This window comes from Lacerta agilis, chromosome 10, assembly GCF_009819535.1.
Source record: "Lacerta agilis isolate rLacAgi1 chromosome 10, rLacAgi1.pri, whole genome shotgun sequence".
In the NCBI taxonomy this organism is placed as follows: Eukaryota; Metazoa; Chordata; class Lepidosauria; order Squamata; family Lacertidae; genus Lacerta; species Lacerta agilis.
This window is the reverse complement of record NC_046321.1, coordinates 20775724-20802283: the sequence shown is the minus strand read 5'-3', so window position 1 is coordinate 20802283 and position 26560 is coordinate 20775724. Positions and strand designations below refer to the sequence as shown.

The 26560-nt window shown below is 43.6% G+C and overlaps 1 protein-coding gene across 4 annotated transcripts; it reads right to left on the bottom strand.

Annotated features, from left to right (window-relative positions):
* Nucleotides 1–274: 274 nt before the first annotated feature.
* MKRN1 (makorin ring finger protein 1) lies at nucleotides 275–26560 on the bottom strand. 4 transcript variants are annotated; one of them, XM_033161434.1, is made up of 8 exons: nucleotides 26486–26560; nucleotides 13245–13373; nucleotides 10543–10769; nucleotides 7146–7372; nucleotides 5518–5732; nucleotides 4690–4800; nucleotides 4061–4199; nucleotides 275–1307 (listed from the first exon to the last, which is right to left on the bottom strand). In XM_033161434.1, the coding sequence occupies exons 2-8, from the start codon at nucleotides 13364–13366 to the stop codon at nucleotides 1095–1097; spliced, it is 1254 nt and encodes a 417-aa protein (XP_033017325.1). In that variant the 5' UTR covers nucleotides 13367–13373; nucleotides 26486–26560; the 3' UTR covers nucleotides 275–1094. The 4 variants fall into 4 exon arrangements, with proteins under 4 accessions (XP_033017325.1, XP_033017322.1, XP_033017324.1 ...); XM_033161431.1 differs by lacking the exon at nucleotides 26486–26560 and adding an exon at nucleotides 26093–26219; XM_033161433.1 differs by lacking the exon at nucleotides 26486–26560 and adding an exon at nucleotides 26093–26219 and having other exon boundaries at nucleotides 4757–4800.

The following is a 26560-nucleotide window of genomic DNA, read 5'->3' as shown; positions in this document are numbered from 1 at the left end:
TGCAGCTCAAAAGGAGTGTAAGGTGGCTGGGAAGATATAAGAGTGCTGGTGTCATTAAGGAGATGCCTATCACCAAGTTAAATGAGCCAGTTTCAAGACCACTTCCCAAAAAAACTTGGTTGAGACCACGACTGCTTCAAAGCTCACAGGGACTTCAGACTTTGTGCGCCAAGAAAAGGGGTGGTGGTGGGGTCTAAAGTGGGTGATGGTGAAAGAGAAAAAGAAGAGGGAAGCGAAGGGGTTTAATACACACATATACTAAGTTGCCCAGCCCTTGGGATACAACTCTGCATTTTATTTGTATATACATACATAGAAAGTTCTCCTTTCACACACAAAAAAACACATTTCCCTCTCATGCCGAACAGTAAAAACCCGGAACATTCGCACCTGGTTCTGGTTACACAGTAGTAAATAGTAATGTGCAAGTAAACAAGTGACCAAAACCACAAATGAACACGTGTACATGGGGTGGGAATCAGGTCTGGAATGGAACTGAAGCCGGCCAAGGGAAAAGAACGAACAGACGACACCGCTGGCCTGAAATCTGAAGTAGTAAAAAATAAATGTTTCCAAAGTCCGTAATGGAAAGAGGCCATTGGCCAACTCTTGCCCATCCCTGCCTCTGCCGCACAACCGCCGCTCTCACATTTGTCTCTGGGCTCTTCAAGATGAGTGTGGAAGTCCTGTAAACACTTGAACCTTGGAACTGGGTGAATCCCCGTCAGGAACACAGATATGAAGCAACAAGTCTAATCTAACTGTCTGACAGTTAAATTCCATTTTTTTTTTTTTTACAAAAAACCCCCCCTAACGTTTTAAAGGTTTATTACATGTCATTTGATTAACAGAGAAGAAAAAAACACACACTCCTGGGGTTGGGGGAGCTTTGAGGCCGGGAGAAAGGGGGTGGGGTGGGGTTCAGGGAGAGGAGGAGAGAGACCCTGGGTAAAAAGTTATTACAACAGCAGCACCTGGAATGGATAGGCCTGCCTAGGAGGAGAAAAAAAACACAGGCACTGCCACAACACCACAGGAAAAAGAGCTACTGCCTGAAAACTGGAGCAGGCAGTCCAAAACTCCACAAAGAGGTGCTATAGAGCCAAGTCGTAATAGTCTTCCAGCTCATCGTGAAACAAGTCCCATTCGTCCTCTGAGTCTGTCAGGTCATCGTCGCCTCCTGCTGCCAACAGCATGAGAAGCATCTCGCCCAGCTCAAAGGTCACCACCTCGTCCTCGTCGTTCTCAAAGGGATCACTGCCCTCCCTGTCCTCGATGAACTCCCAAAACCGGTTTCTCCGTTGGGCCTGCAAGTGAAGCGTAAGAGATTGCCCTCAGGTGTCTCACATTTCCCATACTCTTTCTTGTAAGGCGGCACAAAGGCACATCTCTCTCTCATGTTCCTCTACCAAACACTGGGCAAAACTGGTAACATTCAGGGCACCTCTAGGCAGAGAGATTTGGGGCGCCTGGTATGCTGACTGAGCACAACCGATCCCGGAAGCCGCAGAGGCAGACTGCTGCGCTGATCCCAGCCAGCACACAATGGCAGTCTGAGGGACATGGAGGGACATGAAGGCAATAGCTCGGTGGCAGAGTGCATGCTTTATATGCAAATGCTCCCAAATTCAGTCCCTGGCATCTCCAGATATGGCTCGGAAAGACGTCTGCCCGAAACGTGGGAGAGATGCTGACTGTCAGTGTTGAGAACATGGAGCTAGATAGACCCACAATCTGGCTCAGTGTGAGGCAGCTTGACTGAGCAGCTTTGTACCATCTTTTCTTATTGGATGTTATTAATAATAATAATTAAAATTCTATACATCTGAGGATTAAAGGGCAGTTTACAATATTCCTTGTGCCTCTTCAACATCAAATTGTTTAAGTAGCGTGGACAGTTAGACGCAGGAATGCCACCAGTTGCAACAGGCCTGAAAAACCTGTGATCCAACAAGCAGAAGATAATAATAATACAGTAATAAAAAAAAAAAAAAAAAAAAAAATATCAACAACCTCAAAAAATATCAACAACCTCAGATATGCTGATGATACTACCTTGATGGCAGAAAGTGAGGAAGAATTGAAGAACCTTTTAATGAGGGTGAAAGAAGAGAGCGCAAAATATGGTCTGAAGCTCAACATCAAAAAAACTAAGATCATGGCCACTGGTCCCATCACCTCCTGGCAAATAGAAGGGGAAGAAATGGAGGCAGTGAGAGATTTCACTTTCTTGGGTTCCATGATCACTGCAGATGGTGACAGCAGTCACGAAATTAGAAGACGCCTGCTTCTTGGGAGAAAAGCAATGACAAACCTAGACAGCATCTTAAAAAGCAAAGACATCACCTTGCCGACAAAGGTCCGTATAGTTAAAGCTATGGTTTTCCCAGTAGTAATGTACGGAAGTGAGAGCTGGACCATAAAGAAGGCTGATCGCCGTAGAATTGATGCTTTTGAATTATGGTGCTGGAGGAGACTCTTGAGAGTCCCGTGGACTGCAAGAAGATCAAACCTATCCATTCTCAAAGAAATCAGCCCTGAGTACTCACTAGAAGGACAGATCCTGAAGTTGAGGCTCCAGTACTTTGGCCACCTCATGAGAAGAGAAGAATCCCTAGAAAAGACCCTGATGTTGGGAAAGATGGAGGGCACAAGGAGAAGGGGACGACAGAGGATGAGATGGTTGGACAGTGTTCTTGAAGCTACTAACATGAGTTTGGCCAAACTGCGAGAGGCAGTGAAGGATAGGCGTGCCTGGCGTACTCTGGTCCATGGGGTCACGAAGAGTCGGACACGACTGAACGACTGAACAACAACAATAATAATAATAATAATAATATCATCACTCCAAAGGCAGCAATAAAACAGTGAACGATACACAGCAGCAGGCTGGCTGCAATTTGGCTCGATGGATCACCAGTAGTTCAGATCTGCATAATGTATTTCTGATGGAGGAACCAACTCAGCATTTCCAACTCAGAAAGGAAGGGTGTGCTCTATCCATATACAAGTGTGATTATGTTCAAGGCAATAGGACTACCATGTCAACACACCTTCTCTTCCCAAATCAGATGGGAGTTTTGCATTATTTTCTTTCCATTGCTTTAAAATAATAACTCAGTTGAAGCTGCTCCCTGGGCAAAGGAGATCTGAAATAGTATTTTGGTTAGGGTTAAAAGGAGATTGCAGTAGGAAGTTGCACAAAAACCTCTCTCCCTGCAAACTGCAGCAACTCTCATTGCCACCCCAGTTCACAATTTTTCATGGATGCTCATTTAGAGCAAAGGCAGGAAGCATTGGGCCTTATTCCAATTTGGCTTTGGGCTATCAAATAGCCAAGTCTGATTGGCTATGTGATGCCATTATGTGGTCTAAATGATGCCTGATTGGTTGGGATGATGTCAGGAAGAAGTCCATTTTAAAAAAAATAGCACCCAAGTTGCAGATTGGAAAAAGCAGCATCCATTAGCGTGCATATGTGCACGCACACGCACACGCACACACACACACACATTATTATTATTATTATTATTATTAATGTCAACTTATACACTGCCCTATACCTAGAGGCCTCAGGGTGGTTCACAACAAGATCACAACATATAATCAAACAAAAAGCAGTAACCCAATAACACCCCCCAAAAGCCACATTCTAAAAGGATGTTGGATGTCTATCAGATCAAAGGCCTGGTTAAAAAGGAATCTTTTTGCCTGGTGCCTAAAAGTGTATAATGAAGGCGCCAGGCGAACTTCCCTGGGGAGAGCATTCCACAGACAGGGAGCCACTGCAGAGAAGGCCTGTTCTCGTGTTGTCACCCTCCGGAGCTCTCGAGGAGGCGGCACATGAAGGAGGGTCTCAGAAGATGATCTCAGGGACCAGGTAGGCTCATATGCATATATTTCATCTTGCCTCCCCAAACCTTGCCCTTTTGATCCCCAACATTTTGTGAGTGAAAAGAAGGCGCTGTCCTAATTTTCCTGCACTTTTGCTGAACACCTTAACACACATCCTCCAACATCTTTTTTTAAAAAATGAATAATCAAAAGCTGTGGGACTTACTCTGTATCTACTTGAAGTTCCCACTTTCTGCCTCTGGGGCTCCTCTCGGCGGCCATCGGGATATGCGTGTTTGTAAAAACAGTTCCCTCCAAATGGGCAGCTCCCACGGCCTTCATCAAAATACCTGCATGGCTTGTTGCTGGAAAGGAAAATATCGCAACCCTTACTCACAGCATAGCCAATCAGAATTCAGTACTGCATTTGCTTTATAATCCAGGTGATTTTGTTTCCTTTTCTTTAAAAAAAGAAGAGGTATTGCTTGCCGCCAAAGCCATTTAAAACCAATTAACAAATGTACACAATGGATTACATTGATGTGCATACTCAAAGGGTGTGCGCATGGGTAGGTGCATGCAGAGGAGAATGTCTGTATTAGCCTGTGCTGTCATTTTAAGGCAAGGTTGTGGTTGGGTAGACAAGGGAAGAGCACGTGAGGTTGTCTGGTGCAAAAGAGTGACCAAATAGCTTGTGTGGTCTGCATGCATCTACCAGTGGTTAGATAAAGATGCATTTCACACACAGAAAGGGGTAGGAAGGAGGTAGGAGGGCTTTAGGTAACACCGTGCTTTTCTCCATGTACGCCCTTAATGTCTGCAGTCAAACTTGGCCCGAGGCTGCAGGGCTCATACCTCATTGCCTCCTTGTATTTCTGAATGAGTTTCTGCTTCTCTTCCTTCTCCTCCACCCAGTACTCACTTGGAATGACAAAGTTAGATGTGATCCGACATTCTGGGCAGGACCTGGGGAACGAACAGACTGCACTGCAAAATTCCACATGACAGGGGCGCTATCTCCAGCTACAGACATACCATGGTATATGCCCACCTTTTAAAAGCAGTCTATTGCACCTCAGAATCTTTGCACCGCGATTCTTTCACAACCTAAAAGCTCTCCCCGCCCCCAAACCCCACCATTTCCTGAGGTTCTTAATTTTGCAGCTTGTCCGTTTCTTAAGAGCACTGGGGGGTAAAAAAAAAACATTTCACACACAGACTCATTTTTCTTTAGATATAAATAAATTTATTTTTGTAACTTTGCTTTCCTGGATGTCCATATTGGTTTGGGTTTGATTTTCCAAGCAGACTTTAAAGAGGGATGGGTCACTGGCTCAATAATGAACTAGAAGAGCAAAGGCTTAGGAAACACACATTTGGAACTGATCGGTCTCTTTTCACCATCTGAACCCAAATGGTTTTGTATGGTACCCAATAGGACAGCATGTTGCTACCATTCAACAAAAAGAAGTTATGACTTAACATTCAAACTAAATGGATCTTGCTGACCTGTCACGAGTACCAGGGTCAGAAGAATATCCAATAAAACCCTCAATTCTGAATAACGTTACTTATGTATTAAACGCAGTCTTAGGATGAAAGAGGGGCGATGTTGCAAGTTCACACAACATACTAACATCTTCCCGAGAAACAAAGCACAACGGACATGGGGAAGTGCCTCACTTTATGATCTTGCTCTCAAATTGTTTAGCGCTCCTCCACTTGCGGATGCACTTGAGACAGTAAGTGTGATTGCAGTTGGAGAGGATCCCAAAGCGACGCTCGCTGGGGTTGGCTTTTTCGTACACCACCTCCATGCAGATGCCACACACCATGTCTTTGCTACGCTGGACGGCAAAGGAGAGCTCCATGTCCTTCTCATGAGCCTCGATGCAAGACTGCAAGGGAAGAGGAAGAAAATGACAGACAACGTCTTCCAAATACAAGGTTAAGTTAGGAGGACCAACCTTGCCTCGTTCCCGTCAACGGGGACTCAACGCAACAAACTCTTCTGCTTGAAAACTTGAAAAATATAATATATACATGATCTTCCAGGGGTTCACATATAGTTCAAGTTCAAATTTATTAAATTTGTGAGGTCCATGCCTTTACACAAAATACCATATAACATTATTAAAAGGATAAACAATAAAATTATTAAAATAAGTTAAAATTCCTGCCGCGCTGTCCCAGCAAAGGAGACAAAACCCAAATCCCCCCACCATACAGGAAAGAGGATACAACAACAGGTTAGGAGAGCGATGGGAGGGCCCTCACTACATCATCCGTGAACCCTACCCTAGTTTTCATAGCCCTCGCCACAAAGACCGCTACCACGTGGGAAATCCGTGGGTCAGCGTCCACCAGCAGAAATTTTACTTGGTCCTCAGAGTTGACTATTGATTTGATAAAAGGTTCTCTTTACAAGGAATCTTAAGCAAGGTGTGAAAGTTATGGGAGATATGTTTTTCTCCTCTTATAATGCTAGAAACCAGGACTACTCAATGAAGCGAAAAATGGGAAGATTCAGGATAGACAAAATTACTTCTTCCTACAACACACAGTTAAACTCTGGAATATGCTACTGCAAGATGTTGTAACTACCACCAACCTTGATTGCTTTGAAACAGGTTCGGACAAATTCATGGAAGGTAAAGGCTATTGGTGGCTACGTTTTCCCTCCACTGTTGGAGGGAGAATGGTGCTCCTAGTACTGGAACCTTAAAGCAAGGATGGGGAACCTGGTGCCCTCCAGATATAGTGGGAGTCCCAACTATGTATAAGGCCAACAGTCATGGACAGCGGGAGTTGCAGTCCAACACTGGGAGGGTTACAAGTTTCCCATCCCTGTTTTAAAACATGCCATGGTGCCATGCATCTCCCCTCACTCACATCGTGTTCCTTGATCTACTTTCCATCTTGGCTGGAAGATGGAACTGCCAAGGTGTCTGGAAACCATGGGAGGATTGAATAGTTGCCTTCTTACCTTGGGGAGACTCACAAATTATCTTGAGAACCCAAAGACAGAAGGAAGCCTAATCTAACATTATGGTACATTCTGCTACATTTTTTTAAAAAAATATATTGTTTCTGATAACTGCACATTTTAGCCATTCTTTTGGGCAAAGTCTATTACCACTTGGGTGTTCTGAACAGGGACCATAGAGCAGCACACCCAGGCCATCAGCCAACAGTCTGGACCTGTAACAACTTGTCTGAAGGACTTGTGGGGTCAAGCAACCTTGCAAGGGCTTAAAAGTTCGATCTTTTGTTGGCTCAGCTAGTTCTTTTGCCCGTTCTTCCCGCCTTACCTTTATGTGCAAAGATCTCTGTGCGGCATCAGCGGGATGGAGGACCTGCAAGCCACACATGTCACACACATCTCCATGGATATATACACAGTTTTCTCCATAGCGGCATTCTCCCACTGCGGCATAGGGACACAATTGTTTCTTCATCTCCAGGTTAGTGTGTTGTTTTTCATATTCCTCTTCAATTACCATTCTCTGCATGGGAGTTTCAGTGCAGGATGGAGCAGCTGGAAAACATTAGATTGCAGAATGCTACTCTTAAAGTTTGCATGTAATCATCTGCGCAACTAAGGAAAACAACTGCAGGTGGTTAAGACTCTTGCCTTGATGCCCCTTGTCCCCAACATAAAACTGCTACCATCTTGCCATTATTTTGCACCAGAAAATACTTAACTCAAAACTATGGAGGCCACCACAAACCAAGTACAGCAGTACCTCGGTTTTCAAACATAATCCGTTCTGGAAGACCGTCCGAGTTCCGAAACGTCCGAAAATCAAAAACTCAAAATGGAAATCTCAATATGGAAACCACATTTCTGTTTCGACTTCCAAGGCACGCATTTACTTCTGGGTTTACGGTGTCCGAGTTCCAAAACGTTCATCAACTGAGATGTTCAAAAACCGAGGTACCACTGTACTTATTTTGTTGCAACTCATTTTGTTGCTCTGTACAGCAGGTGAAACCCTTGAAAGGGAACTCACCCCATCTGCCAGCATGTGGCCACAAATGTTGCATGCACACAAGCTGGCATGCCAAGTTAAACCGACACATGGAACACTGCCATGGTTAGGCTGATTTTGGTGGCTTCTACAGAATATGGGGACTGCCACTGCAAGGCCATCTTCAGAACTCAGAATCAGGGACTGGCGGACCATCCAACAAAGCTCATTCTAGACGTGTCAGACACCTCTTCCCAGCCATCAAATGCTGATGTGTGGCACCTCGATCACAATGACACAAACGAGATCCCTAGAAGAGTTAAGGGCTGTTTCACTCTGCTGATTCCGTCACATGATTGTGGCTGTTGATCCATGGCCATGTGAGAACAGGGCTGCACAACAGCACTTTCACCAGCAGCTACAAGCACAGAAATGGCTGCTGGCTCACACCAGGTCTATAGTTCGGGCCACACTCATGTTTAGCTAGACAGTCATGCGCAGGAGTTTAGTACTGTGAATGTTAATTTCATTTACTAGGTTAGGCACATCTTGCTGTCAGTACCCTTTTAAAAATTGTGTTACATGTTGACTTCATCAGAACTCTCTTAGAAGGAAGTCATGTACTTGGGAACAGAGTGGCAGTTACTAATCAAGCACTTGGATGGAGTCACTTGAGCAAAGAGCATTCAACAAGATCTGCAGACCAGTGGCAAGGAAAATGAGGCTTCAGCCAGCTAAATCATGGTAGATTTTAATCAGCTGCAAGACAGAGTAAGAAAACCCAGGAATCAACACAACATAAAAGGAAATTAATGAAGAAAAGAGCCTTTTCCAAGCCTCCACTCCTTGTGACTCAAATGTGCTACTTAAGCTTGTGGCTGAGGGGCAGAGCTGCATTACAGCACAAGGGTAGCTAACTTTTTTGGCTTAAGGACATCATTCACCCTTGACTATTTCTCTTAGGCAGGCTTCTTCAAACTCAGCCCTCCAGGTGTTTTTTGGCCTACAACTCCCATGATCCCTAGCTAGTAGGACCAGTGGTCAGGGATGACGGGAGCTGTAGTCTCAAAACATCTGGAGGGCCGAGGTTGAGGAAGCCTGTTCTTAGGGTTACATTTCAGAAGTGGGTATGGCTACCCCACACTCACACACAAAGCCTGAGGAGGGGAGTTATTGCCCCCTCCCTGTGCATCAATCTGAGGACTGGGAAGGGGTGATTGGCATCCCCATCATGAGAGTGGACACTGTCTACTTTCTTTTTTAAAGACACCACAGCACTCTGTCTACTGGATAGGACAGGGATTAGCCACCCCTTGTTGTAGCAAGTCACCATGGCCACAGGACTGCCCTGTAAATTTGCTTTGGATTCTGCATTAGGAGGACTATTTTTAAAATGCTTTAAATTAAACAAGTCCTGAATTAGAAAAACTCTTATCTTTGTTGCTGCCTTGAGGGTTCTTCTTCTCTCAGAGGTGGAGTTGACACAGTGCTGCCCAATCCCATATATGTTAATTTTTTGAATTTCCCCACTGATACTCAGGGGCAGTTTTCATTTCCATCTCCAGGGACATTTAAAAATACCTTTTCAATGCAAACCAGCAAATTACTTATTCAGAAAGAGAGATGGTTCTGTGTCCTTTTTATATCTAACCCCATCCCCCTTTGCTCCATTTCCCTTAGAGAAGAAAAGAGGAGAGAAACCAAGTGAAGGGCAAATGATGGAAAGTCCTAGCTAAGAACTTTGATAGTTGCTGCAAAAAGTGTAGCAGCACAATGGAAGTTGTCAAGCTCTCTGTTATTTGCAGAATGCTTAAGAAAAACATGACCATATCAATCAATAAATTGGGCTCATAGGTCTTCCAAATGGACCTGTAAGTTGAGATGATCCCATTTTATAGATACTGGATAGCTACTAGAGGCTTGTAGCTAGTATTTTGCCAGATAAATTCCCTACAGCGTGATCACACACTTCCTCAGCCTGGTTACACCCATGTTTAATTGGAAGTAAGCCTCAATGACTTCAGTGGACCCTGCTCCCAGGTGACTAGCTGTGCCTCTCCAGGGTTTCAGACAGGGGACATTTCCAGCCCTGCCTGGAGATGCCAGAGATTGAACCCGGACCTCCTGCATGCAAGGAAGATGTTCTACTGCTAAACTATGGCTCTTCTCTACTCACTATAAGGCAGTTTTCTATGTTCCTAGCATAAAAGAACAATGTTCACATCAATATAGTTCTTTACTGAAACACTACTCTTAATGACACAGTAAGAACATGAAGCGTCAGTGCTGACTGACGTTTATCACAATAATAATAATAATAATAATAATAATAATAATAATAATATTTATTATTTGTACCCCGCCCACCTGGCTGGATTTCCCCAGCCACTCTGGGCGGCTTCCAACAAAAATAAAATACATTAAAATATCATACATTAAAAGCTTCCCTAAACAGGGCTGCCTTCAGATATTTTCTGAATGTCAGGTAGTTGTTTATTCCCTTGACCTCTGATGGGAGGGCGTTCCACAGGGCGGGCGCCACTACCGAGAAGGCCCTCTGCCTGGTTCCCTATAGCTTTGCTTCTCGCATTGAGGGAACTGCCAGAAGGCCCTCGGCGCTGGATCTCAGTGTCCGGGCTGAATGATGTTGGTGGAGATGCTCCTTCAGGTATACAGGACCGAGGCCGTTTAGGGTTTTAAAGGTCAGCACCAACACTATTGCAGTAACTCCACTTACCACGGCCACAGTATGGCTGCCCAGGGACAAACTCCACAGCATTCACCCAATCTTCAGCCCTGGCTCCTGCAGCTGCCAGGTCTTTGTCTTCAACTTCAGTTTCACCAGTGCTCACTTCAAGTGTTCCAGGGGACGGGCTCACATCTGTGGAACCTGAAGGGTAGGTTTTTATAGCTGGATTCACAGTAGTCACTTCTTCCCTTTTAAATGGCTTGGTATGCTCGTATCTGGTAAGGAAAGCCAGAATTTTACTTTCCTCCCCTAGGAAGAATAATGACATACATAGACATTGCACTAAATGTGGACCTTTCCCTAAGAAACTGCTGGCAACAGGAGTGCGATATGGAATGGAAAGCGATTCCGCTGCTATACATGAGGAACTTGTGGTTGAAATTTTTTGCCATGCAGAGCCCACAGCGTCTTTGTCAAGTGTGTGTCTTATCTGTTAAGCTTGAGAAGGTTAAGTATTTTGTACCTCTGGCACAAGCATGAGATCCAAGTTCCCTTTAAAAAACAACAACAAGGTAGCAGAAAGTCTGTCTGCTTCCCTGTTCCCAATACCTTCATTTTAAGCACACTTACAAATGTAACTCATTACCAAATGGCTGATGACCAACTCACCTTTCACATGTGTATCCCATCATTCAGCCAAAGAGCACAGGGTAGCAAACATGGGATCATCACATTTTATCCTCACAACCTTGCCCACAGCAGCCTGTCAGCTTCATAGCTGGTCTGGGCAGAGAGCTTTTGAACCAAAGTCTTCCTGGCCCAAGGCTAACATTCTAATTGCTACACCATACTGGTACTCTCGTCTCAGTAAAATAATATTCAATCCGAGGCATTCAAAGTGAACTGGAGGATATAGCTGTCGCCTAGTTGGTCTAAAATCCCACACACTACGGCTCAAGTTCTTTAGTGCAGGACATCATGCAGAACACCATGCAGAACAGGAATGCAGCTAGTTCTCATAAGGTGGTTGATAATGAGGTTATTTCCCCCTGTAGCTTTTTAGAATTAACCGTATAATAAAACTTACACTTGATATACACACATTTGTTACATTTACACCTTGTCTTTCTTCTGAGGAGCTAAAGGCAGTGACCATGACTCCCTGCCCATTTTATCCTAACAACCCTGTGAGGTAAATTAGGCTGAGCGACTGAGAGTGGTCCAAGGCAAACCAGGGAATTTCGTGGCCTGAGCCATGAACCAGGGTCTCCCTCTACCAGGATTGGCCTTCCAGTCACTACAGTACATCTCCCTGACATCACATCTACCCTGTACACGTTACTGTACTTTTAATGTAATGTCAAGACTTCGGTTCAAGATCACACCCTATGCATTAAGGCTGGGGTCAGCAAACGTTTTCAGCCATGGGCGGTCCACTGTCCCTCAGACCTTGTGGGGGGCCAGACTATATTTTGAAAAAAAATATGAATGAATTCCTATGCCCCACAAATAACCCAGAGATGCATTTTAAATAAAAGCACACATTCTACTCATGTAAAAACACCAGGCAGGCCCCACAAATAACCCAGAGATGCATTTTAAATAAAAGGACACATTCTACTCATGTAAAAACACGCTGATTCCCGGACCGTCTGCGGGTCACATTTAGAAGGCGATTGGGCCGCACCCGGCTCCCGGGCCTTAGTTTGGGGACCCCTGCATTAAGGTATTTAAATTCTTAAAAGGCAGGTTTGTTTTTAGGACAGAAAAAAATCAGGAATGACTATGTCGGCAGAATAAGCTCATCTACAGGTTACAAGATTGAGGTGGAGGGGTTTGGCTGATGATCATGCTCCATATAAATTCTTATATGAATTTAAACAATAGCCTCAACCACACATTCCCATTTCTCTACATCACTATTCCCTATCAATTCCCTCATAAATTGGCTCTGCACATCAGTCATTACCATTTTTTGAAAATTGCCCTGTTCCTGATAATTTGAGCCAATTCATGTTCCTAGACCATGGAGAGCTATGAGCTATGTAAGAAAGATGTCCCAGCCCTATCCACCTCTTTAGGCAATTCACAGTACTTCTACAACTTCACTGACACATCAATGGATAAAAATCATGAAGAGGAAACTACCTTCCATACATCAGAGCCCTATTTTTTTTAACCTACGTGTGCCCCAATATGTATGGATTTCATTCACCTTACAGAACATAATATTTTGTATGAACCCCTCCCCACACCTTTCACATATAGACCAATCAGCTCATATAGACAAGTGGCTCATAGCTTGCCGTGAACAAGTATATTCCTCCTGTAAGTGTGAGCAACAAACCACAATCCTTGGCTTAGTGTTACATGTGAACTGAGGATCATGGTATGTTTTGTCCCAAACAAACTATGACCTGAAACCACACCACAATTTCCAGTTCCGACGTAATGCTAAGCTAAGGGCTGTGGCTTGCTGCTCCTCCTCAAGGAGGAGCAAAGAGGGAGTGATAAACTTATTTATGCTGAGCCATGTGCACAGTGGTGAATATTACATCCACAGTGGTGTTTGACAACTCTAGAAAGGAGAGTGTCCAAGATGCGAGTGCCCCACGGATGATCACATCCATTGGACTGAGACCTCCCCAATCATATAAGAGACAGGGAGGGAAGTCACTGAGGCTAATGGTCACGAAGAAATGAAATTGGCTCTTAGTTCAAGGCTAAAACACTCAGCAGCATTTCTGTACCTGCAACGATCTCCGTAAGCACAGCATCCTCGCTGAAAATACCTGCACACCATGGCAGACTGACTAGTGTAGAGATCATGGGAGTAACGGCAGTTGTCTCCCTCCTTGCAAACGCCATGCATGAAATACCTGAAAGACAGAGCATTGCAAATATGGCTCAAGCAGAAACATCAACATCCTGTAAGAGTTCTAAAGGCATTTCATTCTGCTTGATGCAAATAAATAATAAACCAACGCAGAATAATCCTCTTAGAAGTTCTAAAGCATCATACTAATACTAGTACTAATAGCCATTAATAAACTCGTCTTTTTCTTCCATCAATTTATATAATCCCATTTTAAATCCATCTAAGCCAATGACTATCACTACATTTTGTGGCTGCAAATTCCACAAATACACATCATGTGAATAAGTATTTTCTTTTTTCTATCCTGAACCTGCTGCCTTTAAATTTCACTGGATTAATTTCCTCCCCCAACTTTGTAAAGTAAAACAAAAAAACAGTTAACACATTAAGATACCAGACATGGAAAAGATGGCAGAGAAGGACGATCAAAATGATCAAGCCGCAACACCAATGAGCACCAGCCATCATGGCAAGTGGGAAGTCCCTGCAAATATTAAATTATGCAGTTTCTCTACTGTGTAAAGAGAGATACCTTTCTCCCTCTTCCATAATTCTAGAACTTGAGACCATTCAACAAAATTGATGAGCTGTAGATTAAGCACTATTTATAGAATTCATTGCCACAAGATTTGGTAATAGCCACTGACACAGACGGTCTTAAAATGCGATTAGACAAATTAATGGAGAAGAACAGACCCATCAGCAACTATTGGCTATGGCAACCTAAAAGTCTCTGTGTTCAATGAATTACCAACCAGTAGCTTGGGGGCAACTGTGGGGGCAGACTGTTGCCTTTATGACCTGAATATGGACTTCCTAGAAGCATCTAGTTGGCTACTGTTGGAAACAAGAAGCTGAACTATATACCGTATTTTTTGCTCCATAAGACGCACTTTTTTCCTCCTAAAAAGTAAGGGGGAATGCCTGTGCGTCTTATGGAGCGAATGGTGGTCCCTGGAGCTGAATTGCCCAGGGGCCAAAGGAGGATCATGCTTTTTATTTTACAAAGGAAAAGGGAGTGTTGAAAGGACCCCGCTCAGCAGCTGATCAGCAAGAGATCAGGAGAGAGATAAGAGTCCCGGCTCCCTTTCAGCCCCTCCCTCCTTTGTTGAATGTGCTGCAGAGGGAGGTTGTTTGTTTCCCCAGGACATGTGACTGGCTGATTAGATTATCTGTCTGGAAACTGTAGAAATGGCTCCCTTTCCTTAAGATTTTTCAGAAATGTGAGTTAAACCTCATAAAAATGGGGCTTTTCCTCTTTGCTTTTCCCCCTTTGCAAAAGGAGCTTTGCTTTTTCCCCTTTGCAAAAAAAGCTGCAAAACCTTTAGCTGATCCTAAAAAAAGCCTTTTGCCTTTGCAAAAACAGCTGCAAAACTTTTAGCTGATCCTAAAAAAAGCCTTTTGCCTTTGCAAAAACAGCTGCAAAACTTTTAGCTGATCCTCAAAAAAGCCAGGGCTTTTCCCTTTGCAAAAAAAGCTGCAAAACCTTTAGCTGATCCTCAAACACACACACACACACACACACACACAAGGGCTTTTAGAGGAGGAAAATCAGAAAAATATTTTTTTCCCTTGTTTCCTCCTCTAAAAATGAGGTGCGCCCTATGGTCCGGTGCGTTCTATGGAGCGAAAAATACGGTAGGTTGTTGGTCTGACCTAGCAGGGCTCATCTTATATTCTTCTTTTAACATCTTATTCATCTCTGGAAAAGGCCACTTTTAACATTTTAATTTTCTTTGCCAGTTAAGTGCAGAGATCCCAGTTGTCTTCAGACAGAAAAAAGTGAAAGAGGATGCAAACAGGCTGTTATCTGTTCTCTCTCTCTCTCTTTTTGCACTGCTCCACAGTGCCTGGAAGAACAACCTGGACTATTTAAGCAAAGGGTGCAACTGGAGCACTAATTCACTTACTATCCCAATGCAAACGCATACAGTCCTAATTTGCAACCAAAACTGCCTTCGTGGATGACCTACACCAGGAACTAGAGGGGGAGCTGTTGGTTCTGGTGTGCCTCTTAGTGGCTTTCAGTTTATTGTCTTGATGCCAAGAAAGCAGTGGAAGTTTTGGACCGGTGTTTGAGTGCAGTAGCATATGTTAATGTGGGCTAATAAGATGAAATTTAATCCAGACAAGACAAATGTGCCATCAGTCAGCAGGAGAACAGAACCTGGAGTACTGAAAAGTCCTGTTCTGGACAGGGTTGCACTCCCCTTGAAAGACCAAGTTTGCAACTTGGAAATGTTCCTGGATGCTCTGGTGGTGCCTGTGAAGGACTGTTTTGTACAAATCTGGGTAATTCCATGGAATAAAGCAGACAGAGGTGGAATCTACACACGTTAAAAACGTTGTGAAAATGCTTTTTTGAAAAATCGTCTTGAAAAATGCATTGAATTTGCTGTAGCTCACAATTGTGTCACAATTGTATACTGCACTTTACAACACATTCAAAACATTTTATTTGCAGCTGTATAGCTGAGCCCCTGGTCACAGTACCACAACCCCTGGCCACATCCAGACAAATCACTGTAACATGCTTCTCTGCAAAATGTTTGTGAATTTAGCTTGTGCAAAATGTGGCAACCAGACTAATTTCTGGAGCCTGCTTTGCTGATCGTACTTCTACAATGCCTTTTAATTCTGCCCAAGCTTTTGGGTAGGTTCTGGAACCCTACTTTTATGCTGATCTGTTTTATCATTCTCTTGATTTTACTGCATGAAACTGATTTTAGTCATCTGCTGTTATTGTTTATAAACATTTCTGCAAGCTGCATTGAGTTTATTTTATAAAGAAGGTTTAATTTTTAAAAAATAGCAAAAAAGAAGCAGCATTTAAAGGGGCGGTGGAATTCTAAGCATGTTGACTTACAAGGGAAGTTCTGTAGAAATGAAACAGGACTCATATTTTAATCAGGTCTGCAAGCTTTGATTGGTTTACTGAATGATTAATCTACCTAAAGCTTTAGCTCCCCCCTTCACCAACCTGGTGCCCTCCCCCAAAAGCTGTTAGACTCCAGCTCCCATCAGCTCCAGTCACAGCATGGCCAATGTTCAGAGATGAAAAGAGCTTTAGCCTAAAACATCTGAAGAGCACCAAGTTGGCGAAGGCTGCTTTAGTTGATTAATGGTGGCACCACATTTTAATTTGGGGCTATAAATTAAAAGCACATTTGCTTATTATTGAAGCCATTTTGATTCCAGCATATTACTGTAACAGGAAACAAAAAAAGATGTTAAAGTTGTGTTTTCCAGCTAAAATGAATAGCTTTTGTTTATTAAATGCTAAGTTGTGCCTTCAACTGCTTTCAGCATTTCATACCCAGGTTGTTGTTTTTTGCAATGCATTTTCTTAAACTCAAATCCATTGCCACTGGATGAAAAACAATTCCACTAAAAACACTACTACAAGAATGAAAGCTTCAAATACAAGAGTGAGTTCTTTGTCAGAAGAAGTCTAGCCTGAAGCAAAATATATGAAAAATATGATACCAATCATGAAAGGAAAGGAAAATAATGTTCTCCTAATGAAAATCATGCTATCAGCACCCAATGACCCCAAAAGCTTTATCTCTCTAAAAATAGAAGAAAAACAGAAGATTTGCTCATTTCAGCCAGTAAGCGTTTCATGAATTAAAGCCTTTCTGTCATCATACTATCTTAAGAGCAGAGTCTGACATGCTAAATATTCCTCAGACATCTTCTAGCAATTTTAGGATCAAAGTAAACTAGTCTTTAAAAATACAAACATTTATTCAAATACACCCAATGCCCCAATGTTACAATTTCTAGACCTTTATCCCGTTGCACCACCTGGTTTTATTTTACACTATTAATCTGGTTCTCAATAGAGCATGAGGAATGCTGCTATGTGATAAACTTGAAAAATGAACTTGACGTCTCCTATGTGCCCTAGACTGGGTTCAGATATTGGTTCAACTGAATTGGAAGCATCAGTCAGCTTGGCCAGCCTTAGACTATAATGGTTACATATACTTTCTACTTAGAGTAGACAGATTGAAATGAATGTACTCAAGTTACAGTAGATCCATTAATGGACATGACTGAGTATGCCTAATACTAGATACAACCCTAAGCCTTCCAAGTTTGAACTACATCACCATTAATGGTGCCAAAAACAGCAGGGGTGGCCCACAAATACCTACTGTGATAGTGGAAAATCAATAAATCCATTTAAAAAATAGCATTTGCCAACCCAGTGCCCTCCAGATGTTTAAAAGACAGCTCCCATTGGCATAGGATTGATAGGATCTGTCATCCAAAACATCTGGAGGGCACAAGGTCGGCAAAGGCTGATCTAGCAGCATATGACCTACACCTTCCTTTTTGTGTGAAAAAGAGGTGTTCACACACAGAGAGAAAAAGAGCCAGCCCACTTATTCCAGAGGTGAATGTATCTCACATGTACTCAAGACAAAATATTTTTCTGTAGGAATCTCTTTTTGAAGCTCGTCCTTACACATGCCCAAACTGCTACTTTCAAATTTGGAAATGCAGTCTTAAATTTAGTGAGTAAGCTTCTAACACAAGAGTTCATGTGTGTGTGTGGGTGTGTACGCATACACACACACACGTGTGCAACAGAACTGCCGCTGCCCCCCACTAGAATATAGATATAAGATCAGTTTATGTAGAGACTATTAAAAAAAAAAAGCAGAACACACAATATACTGCTCCTGGACCTGACCATGAAATGCAGTTCACTGTAACAAGTGCATAGCAATAGATAAAGGGCAAAAAAATCTTAATTTAACGTGAATGCTCATGTGGTCTGAACTAGTGGTGTGTCTGACAAAGAATGAGATCTTGGGGTGAAGATGCTGACCCATTGCGTGGCAGTTGTGAATAAGGAAATTCCATGTTAGGCTTCATTAAAACTGATATCATAATGCCATTGTACAAATTTATGGTGCAACCACATTTGGAATACTGTGTACAATTCTGGCCACCTCACCTCACAAAAACATACTGTTAAGTTGGAAAGGTTCAAAAAGCTCAACCAAAATAAAGGATCAAAGGGATGGAGCAACTTTCCAATGAAGACAGGCTGCAGTTATTTGGGGCTTTGAAGTTTAGAGAAAATGTGAATAAGAGACAATAAGATAGAAGTGTATAGAATCACGAATGGCACATAGAAAGTGGACAGAGAAAAGGTTTTCTCCTTCTCCCATAACACTAGAACTCAGGGACATCCCATGAAGCAGAATGCTGCAAGATTCAGGACAGACGAAAGAAAGTTCTTCTTCACTCAGTACATAGTTAATAACTGAATTCACTTCCATTCGGGATGCCTTTAAAAGACAATTAGACTAATGCATGGAAGATAAGGCTATCAATGGTTAATAGTCACAGTGGCTATGCTCTAACACTCCACAGTTGGAAGCTGTATGCTTCTGAACACCAGTTTCTGGAAACCGCATCAAGGGAGAATGCTCTTGTTCTTGGGTCCGGCTGATGGGATTCCCACGGGCACCTGACTGGCCACCAAAAGAACAGGATGTTGGACTAGATGGGTCATTGTCCTGATCCAACAGGCACTTCTTATGGTCTTAAAAGAGCCATGGAAGTGCATTGTATGGTACTGCAAGGAGGATGCACCGGCTTAATCACTTAAAACTGTTTGTAAATTGGACAGCATCTCGTTTCCCAAATATGAAAAGCCATCATTCATTTCACAATGGAGCTGGAGCCATAGTAGTCATTCTTTTATAGAGCACCTGGATCCCTGGATCCATCTCACATTCTAGAAAGTAAATTGAAGCCCTAAATTCATACAAACAGCCAGATGCCTTACTTAAGAGTACCGGTACATTTTGGCATCAGTCAGAAACATATTAGCACTTGAAGCAGCAGGTGTGAGAAACACTGATACAGTATGCAATTCAATATTCAAATTCCTCTATAGCTTTTTTCTAAATTTAGGTACAGTACTTCAATACCACCTCCATATATACTGGAGTACCCTGGTATCCTATTAAGCACAGTACATACAACCTCCCACTTGAGCACAGAACTAGGTACCCGGTGGGTAGCTCACAAGGACATCCTCTTTGGGCTGTGGGAAGGGTCTCCTTGCAAGCTGCTCAGCTGACATGCGGGAAAGCAGCCGTGATAGCTGCTGCTGCTGCGCTACCCTGCATGTCAGTTGTTAGGCAGGAAGACTGAGCAGCCTCAACAAAGCCCTGTTGGTGCCTCTGGCTTGCAAGTAGACCCTCTCTGGAGGATGTCCTCTTCAGACTCTGAGAAGGTTCCCCTCACAATCCACAAGGACTCTCCAGGGTGCTCCTCACTTATGTGCATTTCACTTATGCGTACAGGGGCCCAGAACATAACCCCCATGTAAGTGGGGAGTTACCTGTACTGCAATTTGGCACCAATTTATATCAGGAATGAACAACACAAAGACCGACTACCTAGGTCAACAATATCACTATCAAATTCATTATTGAATGTTTTAAAACTGTGTCTTCTATGCAATACCATATAACCTGCACGATTATCACTCCAAACCCCCCCCCCCCAAATTGATCGTGTATTCAGAAAAGATGCTTTCAGCCAGCTGGCTAAATCCAATTCAATTTAGTTATAACCTGGAATGAACCCATAATATAGCCAAGCCTGAAGTTTTTAGCAATTTCATAGTTTGGAACATCCTCAGCCTAAGGCTGTATACCCTAATTAACCTGTCTCTCATCCTCTCCGTATTTGCTTAACCCGTTCTGTTCATTATGTGAAGTCGTTTTTCCAAAGTAAATAAATAGCACACATTCTGCCTGACATTCTGTTTTTAAAATTGGCACGTTTGAAGAGTTTACGAGTGATATCTACGGTACCCACACCCTTTAATTAGCTGTTGCTATTTTAGATAACATGACTGTCACTCAACTGTTCACTCTTCAGAATTAAGAAAAGCACAAATTACTGAGAACATCTTTGCTGTGAGGCCCCAGAAGAGTAAAGACTGCACTGTTACCAACTGTAAAGAACTGTGCCCCATTTGCCCTGCAACAAACAACACTATGGGCTTTTGTTCAAGGGTCATATGTGAAATCTTATGCGAAAATTCATGACTTTTCTGTTACATTCTGTTGCAGATTCACACTCCAATTCAGATGGCATCATTCAAGTTCAACAAACTACTAGCAACCACCTGAGGACAACTTGTGAGGTATCAAAACAATAGGGAGAATAAACTTCAGAAGTTAGAAGATGATTGCTACCTGGTGGCACACCATGGCTTAGTTCTTATGTGATCCAGCAGTATGGATGGGAGATAATTAATCTACTGTATTATGCCAGTCAAGGGTTACTCATAACAGGGGAAACTATAATGTTCCTTAAGAATGAACTGGCAGGCAGAAACCTAGAGGTGCCCATTTCCAGGAAATTTTATTAGCATCTATCTGTCTCAAAAGACAAAGGAGTGCGCCTCCAGGGGTGAAGTCAAACTGCTGCATTAGCAGCACGGAAGTGACCTCCCTGGGGCGCAAGCCTGGGCAGTGAGTATGGAGGTCCTAGGCTGCCTAGATTACAAGACCCCCCTCTCACCCTCACTGATGTGGTCCAAAGGAAAGCAAAGCAAAACGTTTCACACCAGCTTGGCTGCAGGAGTTGCCAAAAGGAGGTGTACAAGATGCTATCCAACAGTCACAGGATTTGTATAGGGTTTACTCCTTAGCCTCCCACAGATTTCCCGAAAGGCAGTGGAGGTTTAGAATCAGTTTTCCTTCTCCTAGATGGGCTACTGGTCCTCTGGCTGGGTCGGGATGGCATGGGGATGAGAGACCAACTCCCTTCTCTTGCAGGGACCCAATTAGTGCCATTGCCTTCCGTTAAGAGTTTGGGTGTAATCCTTGACGCCTCGCTTTCCATGGAGGCACAGGTTACAGCAACAGCCAAGGCAACATTTTGGTTGGTCCCTTACCTTTCCCACCCTGACCTGGCCACAGTGATCCATGCGATGGTCACCTCCAGGCTTGACTACTGTAATTCGCTCTATTCGGGGCTGCCCTTGAAGCTGTCCCAGAAACTCCAGTGGGTGCAGAATGCTGCAGCGAGGCTCCTCACGGGGTCCCTGCCATGAGAGCATATTCACCCAGTGCTGACAGCCAGTGTGGTGTAGTGGTTAAGGGTGGTGGACTCGTAATCTGGTAAACCGGGTTCACGTCCCCTCTCCTCCACATGCAGCTGCTGGGTGACCTTTGGCTAGCCACACTTCTCTGAAGTATCTCAGCCCCACTCACCTCACAGAGTGTTTGTTGTGGGGGAGGAAGGGAAAGGAGATTGTTAGCCGCTTTGAGACTCCTTAGGGTAGTGATAAAGCGGGATATCAAATCCAAACTCCTCCTCCTCCTCTCTACAGCACATGCAGAAACCACCTTCTTGACCATTGGACCCACTGTTGGTCTTGTCCGTTCAAACTGCCAAAGCTTGTCTTTGCATGCAGGGGAAGTCCCTAAATCACGACCGAGGGTGAGGACAAACATGTCACTGAAGGAGTATAGTATCACCTCTTTTATTAGACTATCCATTCAATTAGTTTGCTATGGTGCTTGCTATTTTCCAAAATAGTCAACTTTTATTTCTTAGCTTGACATTTTAAAAATGTAGTTTACATAAAAGCCGGAATGAGGAAATTCCTAATGCCTTGCCTGGCTGCCCAAGCTCCTATAAGTTAGTGTATGTTCCTATGAATTGGAAATGGCTTTCTAGCTGCACATAGCACTGAAAAAACCAGATATTACTCTTCTGTGCATGTCCCACACCTCAGACTAAGAAGGATACATGTGAAGCATCTGTTGTCTCTCACATTCCAAAGAACAATATGAAACCTTGATCAGCATTGAAAGTTTTGTTGTGACACAGTACTGCACAAATCATCACTGATTATAAAGACTTTTTACTTAGCATAGGTACATGGTATGCACAACAATATTTCACATACTTTGCATTTGCATGAAAATACAGAAATAGAAGAGAGGGCTATGAAGTTTTCTGAACTACACATTTCATCAGCAGGGTGATCTCCCCCCCTCCCCCGCATCACTGGTGAAATGTGTTTGGAACAGGCATAAGATCAATTAAAGCCTTGCATCTTACGTGACAGTCTGCATACAATCACAACAATATTGTTTACTATTTTTTCAAATTAAGAAGACACTGTTGTGTTCATTCCATATCATCATCTTACATGGATGCTAATTTCCAGATGGTCTTCCTAACATAATTATTTTATTTTAAATATGTATATACCACCCATGCAACAAAGTCCTCTGGATGGACAAAAGCACACTGATTGCTGTTATTCGCTAGTTGTGGACGTAAACCACCAGAGCAGCAGTTAAAAATCATAATTATATTAATGGATAGACTGACATCCTCTAACTTCCACAAATATGTAGCAAGAACATATATTAACTAAAACAAAATCGAAAATTCTTTCTAGTAGCACCTTAGAGACCAACTGAGTTTGTTCCTGGTATGAGCTTTCGTGTGCATGCACACTTCTTCAGATACACTGAAACAGAAGTCACCAGATCCTTAAATATAGTGAGGGAGATATTGCTCAGAAGGGTGGTGGGAATGGGTGATCAGCTGATAGGTGTGGAAAACCTGTTGACGACTCTTAACGGCTGTAATTAGTCTTGCAGGGAAAGGCAAGTGGTGAGATGGCTAAAGATAGCTTTGTTATGTATAATGAGATAAGAATCCAATGTCTTTGTTCAGACCAGGTTTCTCCATGGTTTTAAGTTTGGTGATTAGTTGTAATTCAGCCACTTCTCTTTCCAGTCTATTTCTGAAATTTCTTTGTATTAAGACAGCTACTTTGAGATCTTTTATAGAATGTCCTGGGAGATTGAAGTGTTCTCCTACTGGTTTCTCTGTCTTGTGATTCCTGACCAACACGGCTACCCACCTGTAACTGGAACATATATTAACTAGAAATTGTTTCCTGTCCACTTTTCTACCCTGCACTCCAAAGTTCCTCACTTCCCCTGGCAATCTCTTGTCTCTGTTCCCTTATGTTCTCAGAAGCTCCAGGTTACATCTCTCAAACTGCCCTAGATTTCCTGCAACAAGAAATAATCGTAAAAACTTCCAATATGCCCTAATATAGTGAGGAAAACAGTAGCTGGGTAATTCTTAGGTTTGACTGAGAACAATCTGACCAATAGGAAGGCAAGAAGGAAGACCAAGTTACATTGGTCCAAGAATGATCTAAAGGACTGCAAATGAAAGTACCCAGGGAAATAAAAGCCATTTTCAAATAATGAGGACTCAATCTTGTTCCCTTATATAGGGAACAAAAGATGAGATCTCGTATTTCACTGACTGGAAGATGATGCAGCGGGTACTAAATACACCCATTTTTGGAGATGGCAACTACATTCATGCCTCCTGGCATCTGTGGGCATTTTCTTAGATAACTTGAGGACAACTGTGAACCTCAGGAACTCGCACTGCATGAAAATAATTTAAGATATAGGTATGGCGTTATGATAGATCTCCAACGACAAAAGATTATGATTCAATTGCAAATAATTAAGCGAAACACGACAGGCTCAGTATCTGTTGTTTTTCTTTGTACTCTACTTAAAGCTATGATAATTTTTTTATCTAGCCCTTGAAAACTTGGAAGCCATCAGCATTGTCCTGTCACACATTTCACTACATCATACACAATGCTCGTTACCCAAAGATGTCAATGTGTTTTACAAGCTCCATGTATCTCTTAGGGTTAAAAAGGAGGGGTTTTCTTTGTTTTTACAGATGGATTAATGGTATCTGTCCACATTCTCCCACTGCTTTCCCTCTCTATTTTCAATTGTATAATCCTTGGGAATTTCAATTGCCTACACAACTCAATAAAGGTGCAGTGTTTAGCAACACACACACACACAAAATCAGGTATGTCCAAGATTACACAGATACCTCTTTGGATAACCAAAACCTAAATGCTAGACTTAATTCAAGTATTCAAAGTACTAAAGCTATTTCTACCATCCCACACACTTATTTCTAAGCATGCCGCTTAAATAATTATAACTACAGCTATCACTATTATAACTACAGTACTCTTCCATTTGCAGAAGAGAACAGAGCAGGATAGAGTAGTTTCAAGATAAAGGAAGAGCAGGAACTCAGAAAGCACTCAACATTACGTTGGAACAGAACTGAGAATAATGCTAAAATTCAAGTTCTACAAATTTACAGAAGCCCCTCAAGTTCAAAAGAAATATTCATTGTTTTGAGAATTATTTCTGTTAGGACCTGTAAAGTGACCAGAAACAAAACTAAGACCTCTGGACAAGAACTATGCCACTTCTATGTGTTCACTACAGCATCTAGCACAGAACACAGCATTAAGAATTAAAACAGTGATCTCACTCATTTGATCTGATCAGAGATTGTCAATTTGAATCTCTCCCAAATGGGATGGGAAATTTTTTATCCAGCTTCATGCATGAGAAAACTGTTTCCAAAACATATGAACAACAAAAATACCCTGTACTAATATAACACATGGGGTTGGTATGCAATGCCCCATGTTTGCCCAAACGTGTGTGCTTCCTACTTATTTACAATGACCTAAATTTATTCTAAAACTTGCTATCCCAACAAGGTGCCTACACAAATTGTGGGACTACAATTAGCATCATCCCTTACCATTAATTATGCTGTCTTGGGCTGAAGGGAGTTGCAATCAAACAACCTCTGAAAGGTCTGATGTTGGGGAAGGCTGTTCCAATGTCTCAGCACCTGTAAAAGGGGATCAGGGCCTATGCAACGAAATACACTTCCATCCCAGACCACTGCTGAGGAATTAAGTAACCTAATCTAGCAAAGAATTAGATCAAACCAGAAGACATGCAGTGTAGCCCTAATTAAGTATACTTCAAAGCAGTTCCCTAGTAAAGGACTGCAATCTAAGTTTGTTTCAGCCTTGGACTTCAAACACTGCTGCCAGAGAATCCTTTTCATTTTGCTCCCACGTACACATCTTGTGTTATCAGTCTGCAGTTAAGCAGGACTCAGAAGGCTTACGTGTACATACAGATCAGTGCCACCTTTAGTCACAGGCGAACATGCAAGTGAAGTGAACCCGGTGAGCAGAAAGGGTTGCGTTGGGTGTTAATTGGGAGGCACACGCAGGAATACATTGCTGTCATCATACGGGGGGGGGGGGCAGAGAGAAGGGAGAGAGAGAGGGAGATCTGCGTCTAGGAAAATGAAAATTAATACTGTAGTACTTAGGATGGATGAGGAGCGAGTAGTAAACAAAGGATCCAGGCAGCATTGTACAAAGGACGCATGGAGGACTAGCGGCGGAGGAGCCGGAAAAAAACCCAAAACCAACACATCTCGGAGGACACGTGAACAAGAAAACCTACCCGACTTCTAAAAAAAGATAGAGACAGACGGGGGCAGTGGGCAACAATGGTGACATACCGACACACACACACACACACACACGCCACCGCCACCCCGACCCCCGTTTCTGCTTCGAAAGAAGGAAGGACCCTGGCCAGGATCGGTGCGCGCTTGTTCAGCCGAGGGAGGATAAAGGACCCGCGTCGCTCTGAGGGAGGCAGCGGAGCTCGAAGGTCCGAGGAGCACGAGCGGGGCTCCGAGGGAGGTTGGGGACGGGAGGGAGGGAGGGGGGAGGCACGGGCGCCATCACCCGCCACCGCCACTGCACGTTACCTGCAGGCGACTTGCTTAGTCCAACCGCCGCTGCTTCCGCCTCCGGCTCCGGCCGGCGGCGGCTGAGGCTCGGCTGTGGGGAGGCTGGGGGCCGTGGCGGTGGCGGCGGAGATGGTGGCGGCGGCGGCGCCGGCGGCGGCGGCGGAGGGGCTGGGGGCCGCGACAGCCGCTGCTCCAGCTGCCGCGGCTGTCGCTGCCGCTGCTCCCCCACCACCGGGGGCCACCGCAGCCTCCGCCATTACTGTTTACCCCACACAGCGACGGCCCCGCCGGAACTTCCGGGCGCTCATCCTTCCGGCCCGCTGGACAGGAGGGCGGGGCAAAAGCTGATGGACGGGGGGGGGGAGGAGAAGGGAGAGGGAGGAGAAAGAAAGAGGGGTGGGCGTGGCTTACCTTACCCCCCCTCCCCCGCTTCGCTTTGGGAGAAGAGGACAAGCGGGCCGAAAAGAGAAAGGGAGAGAATGGGGT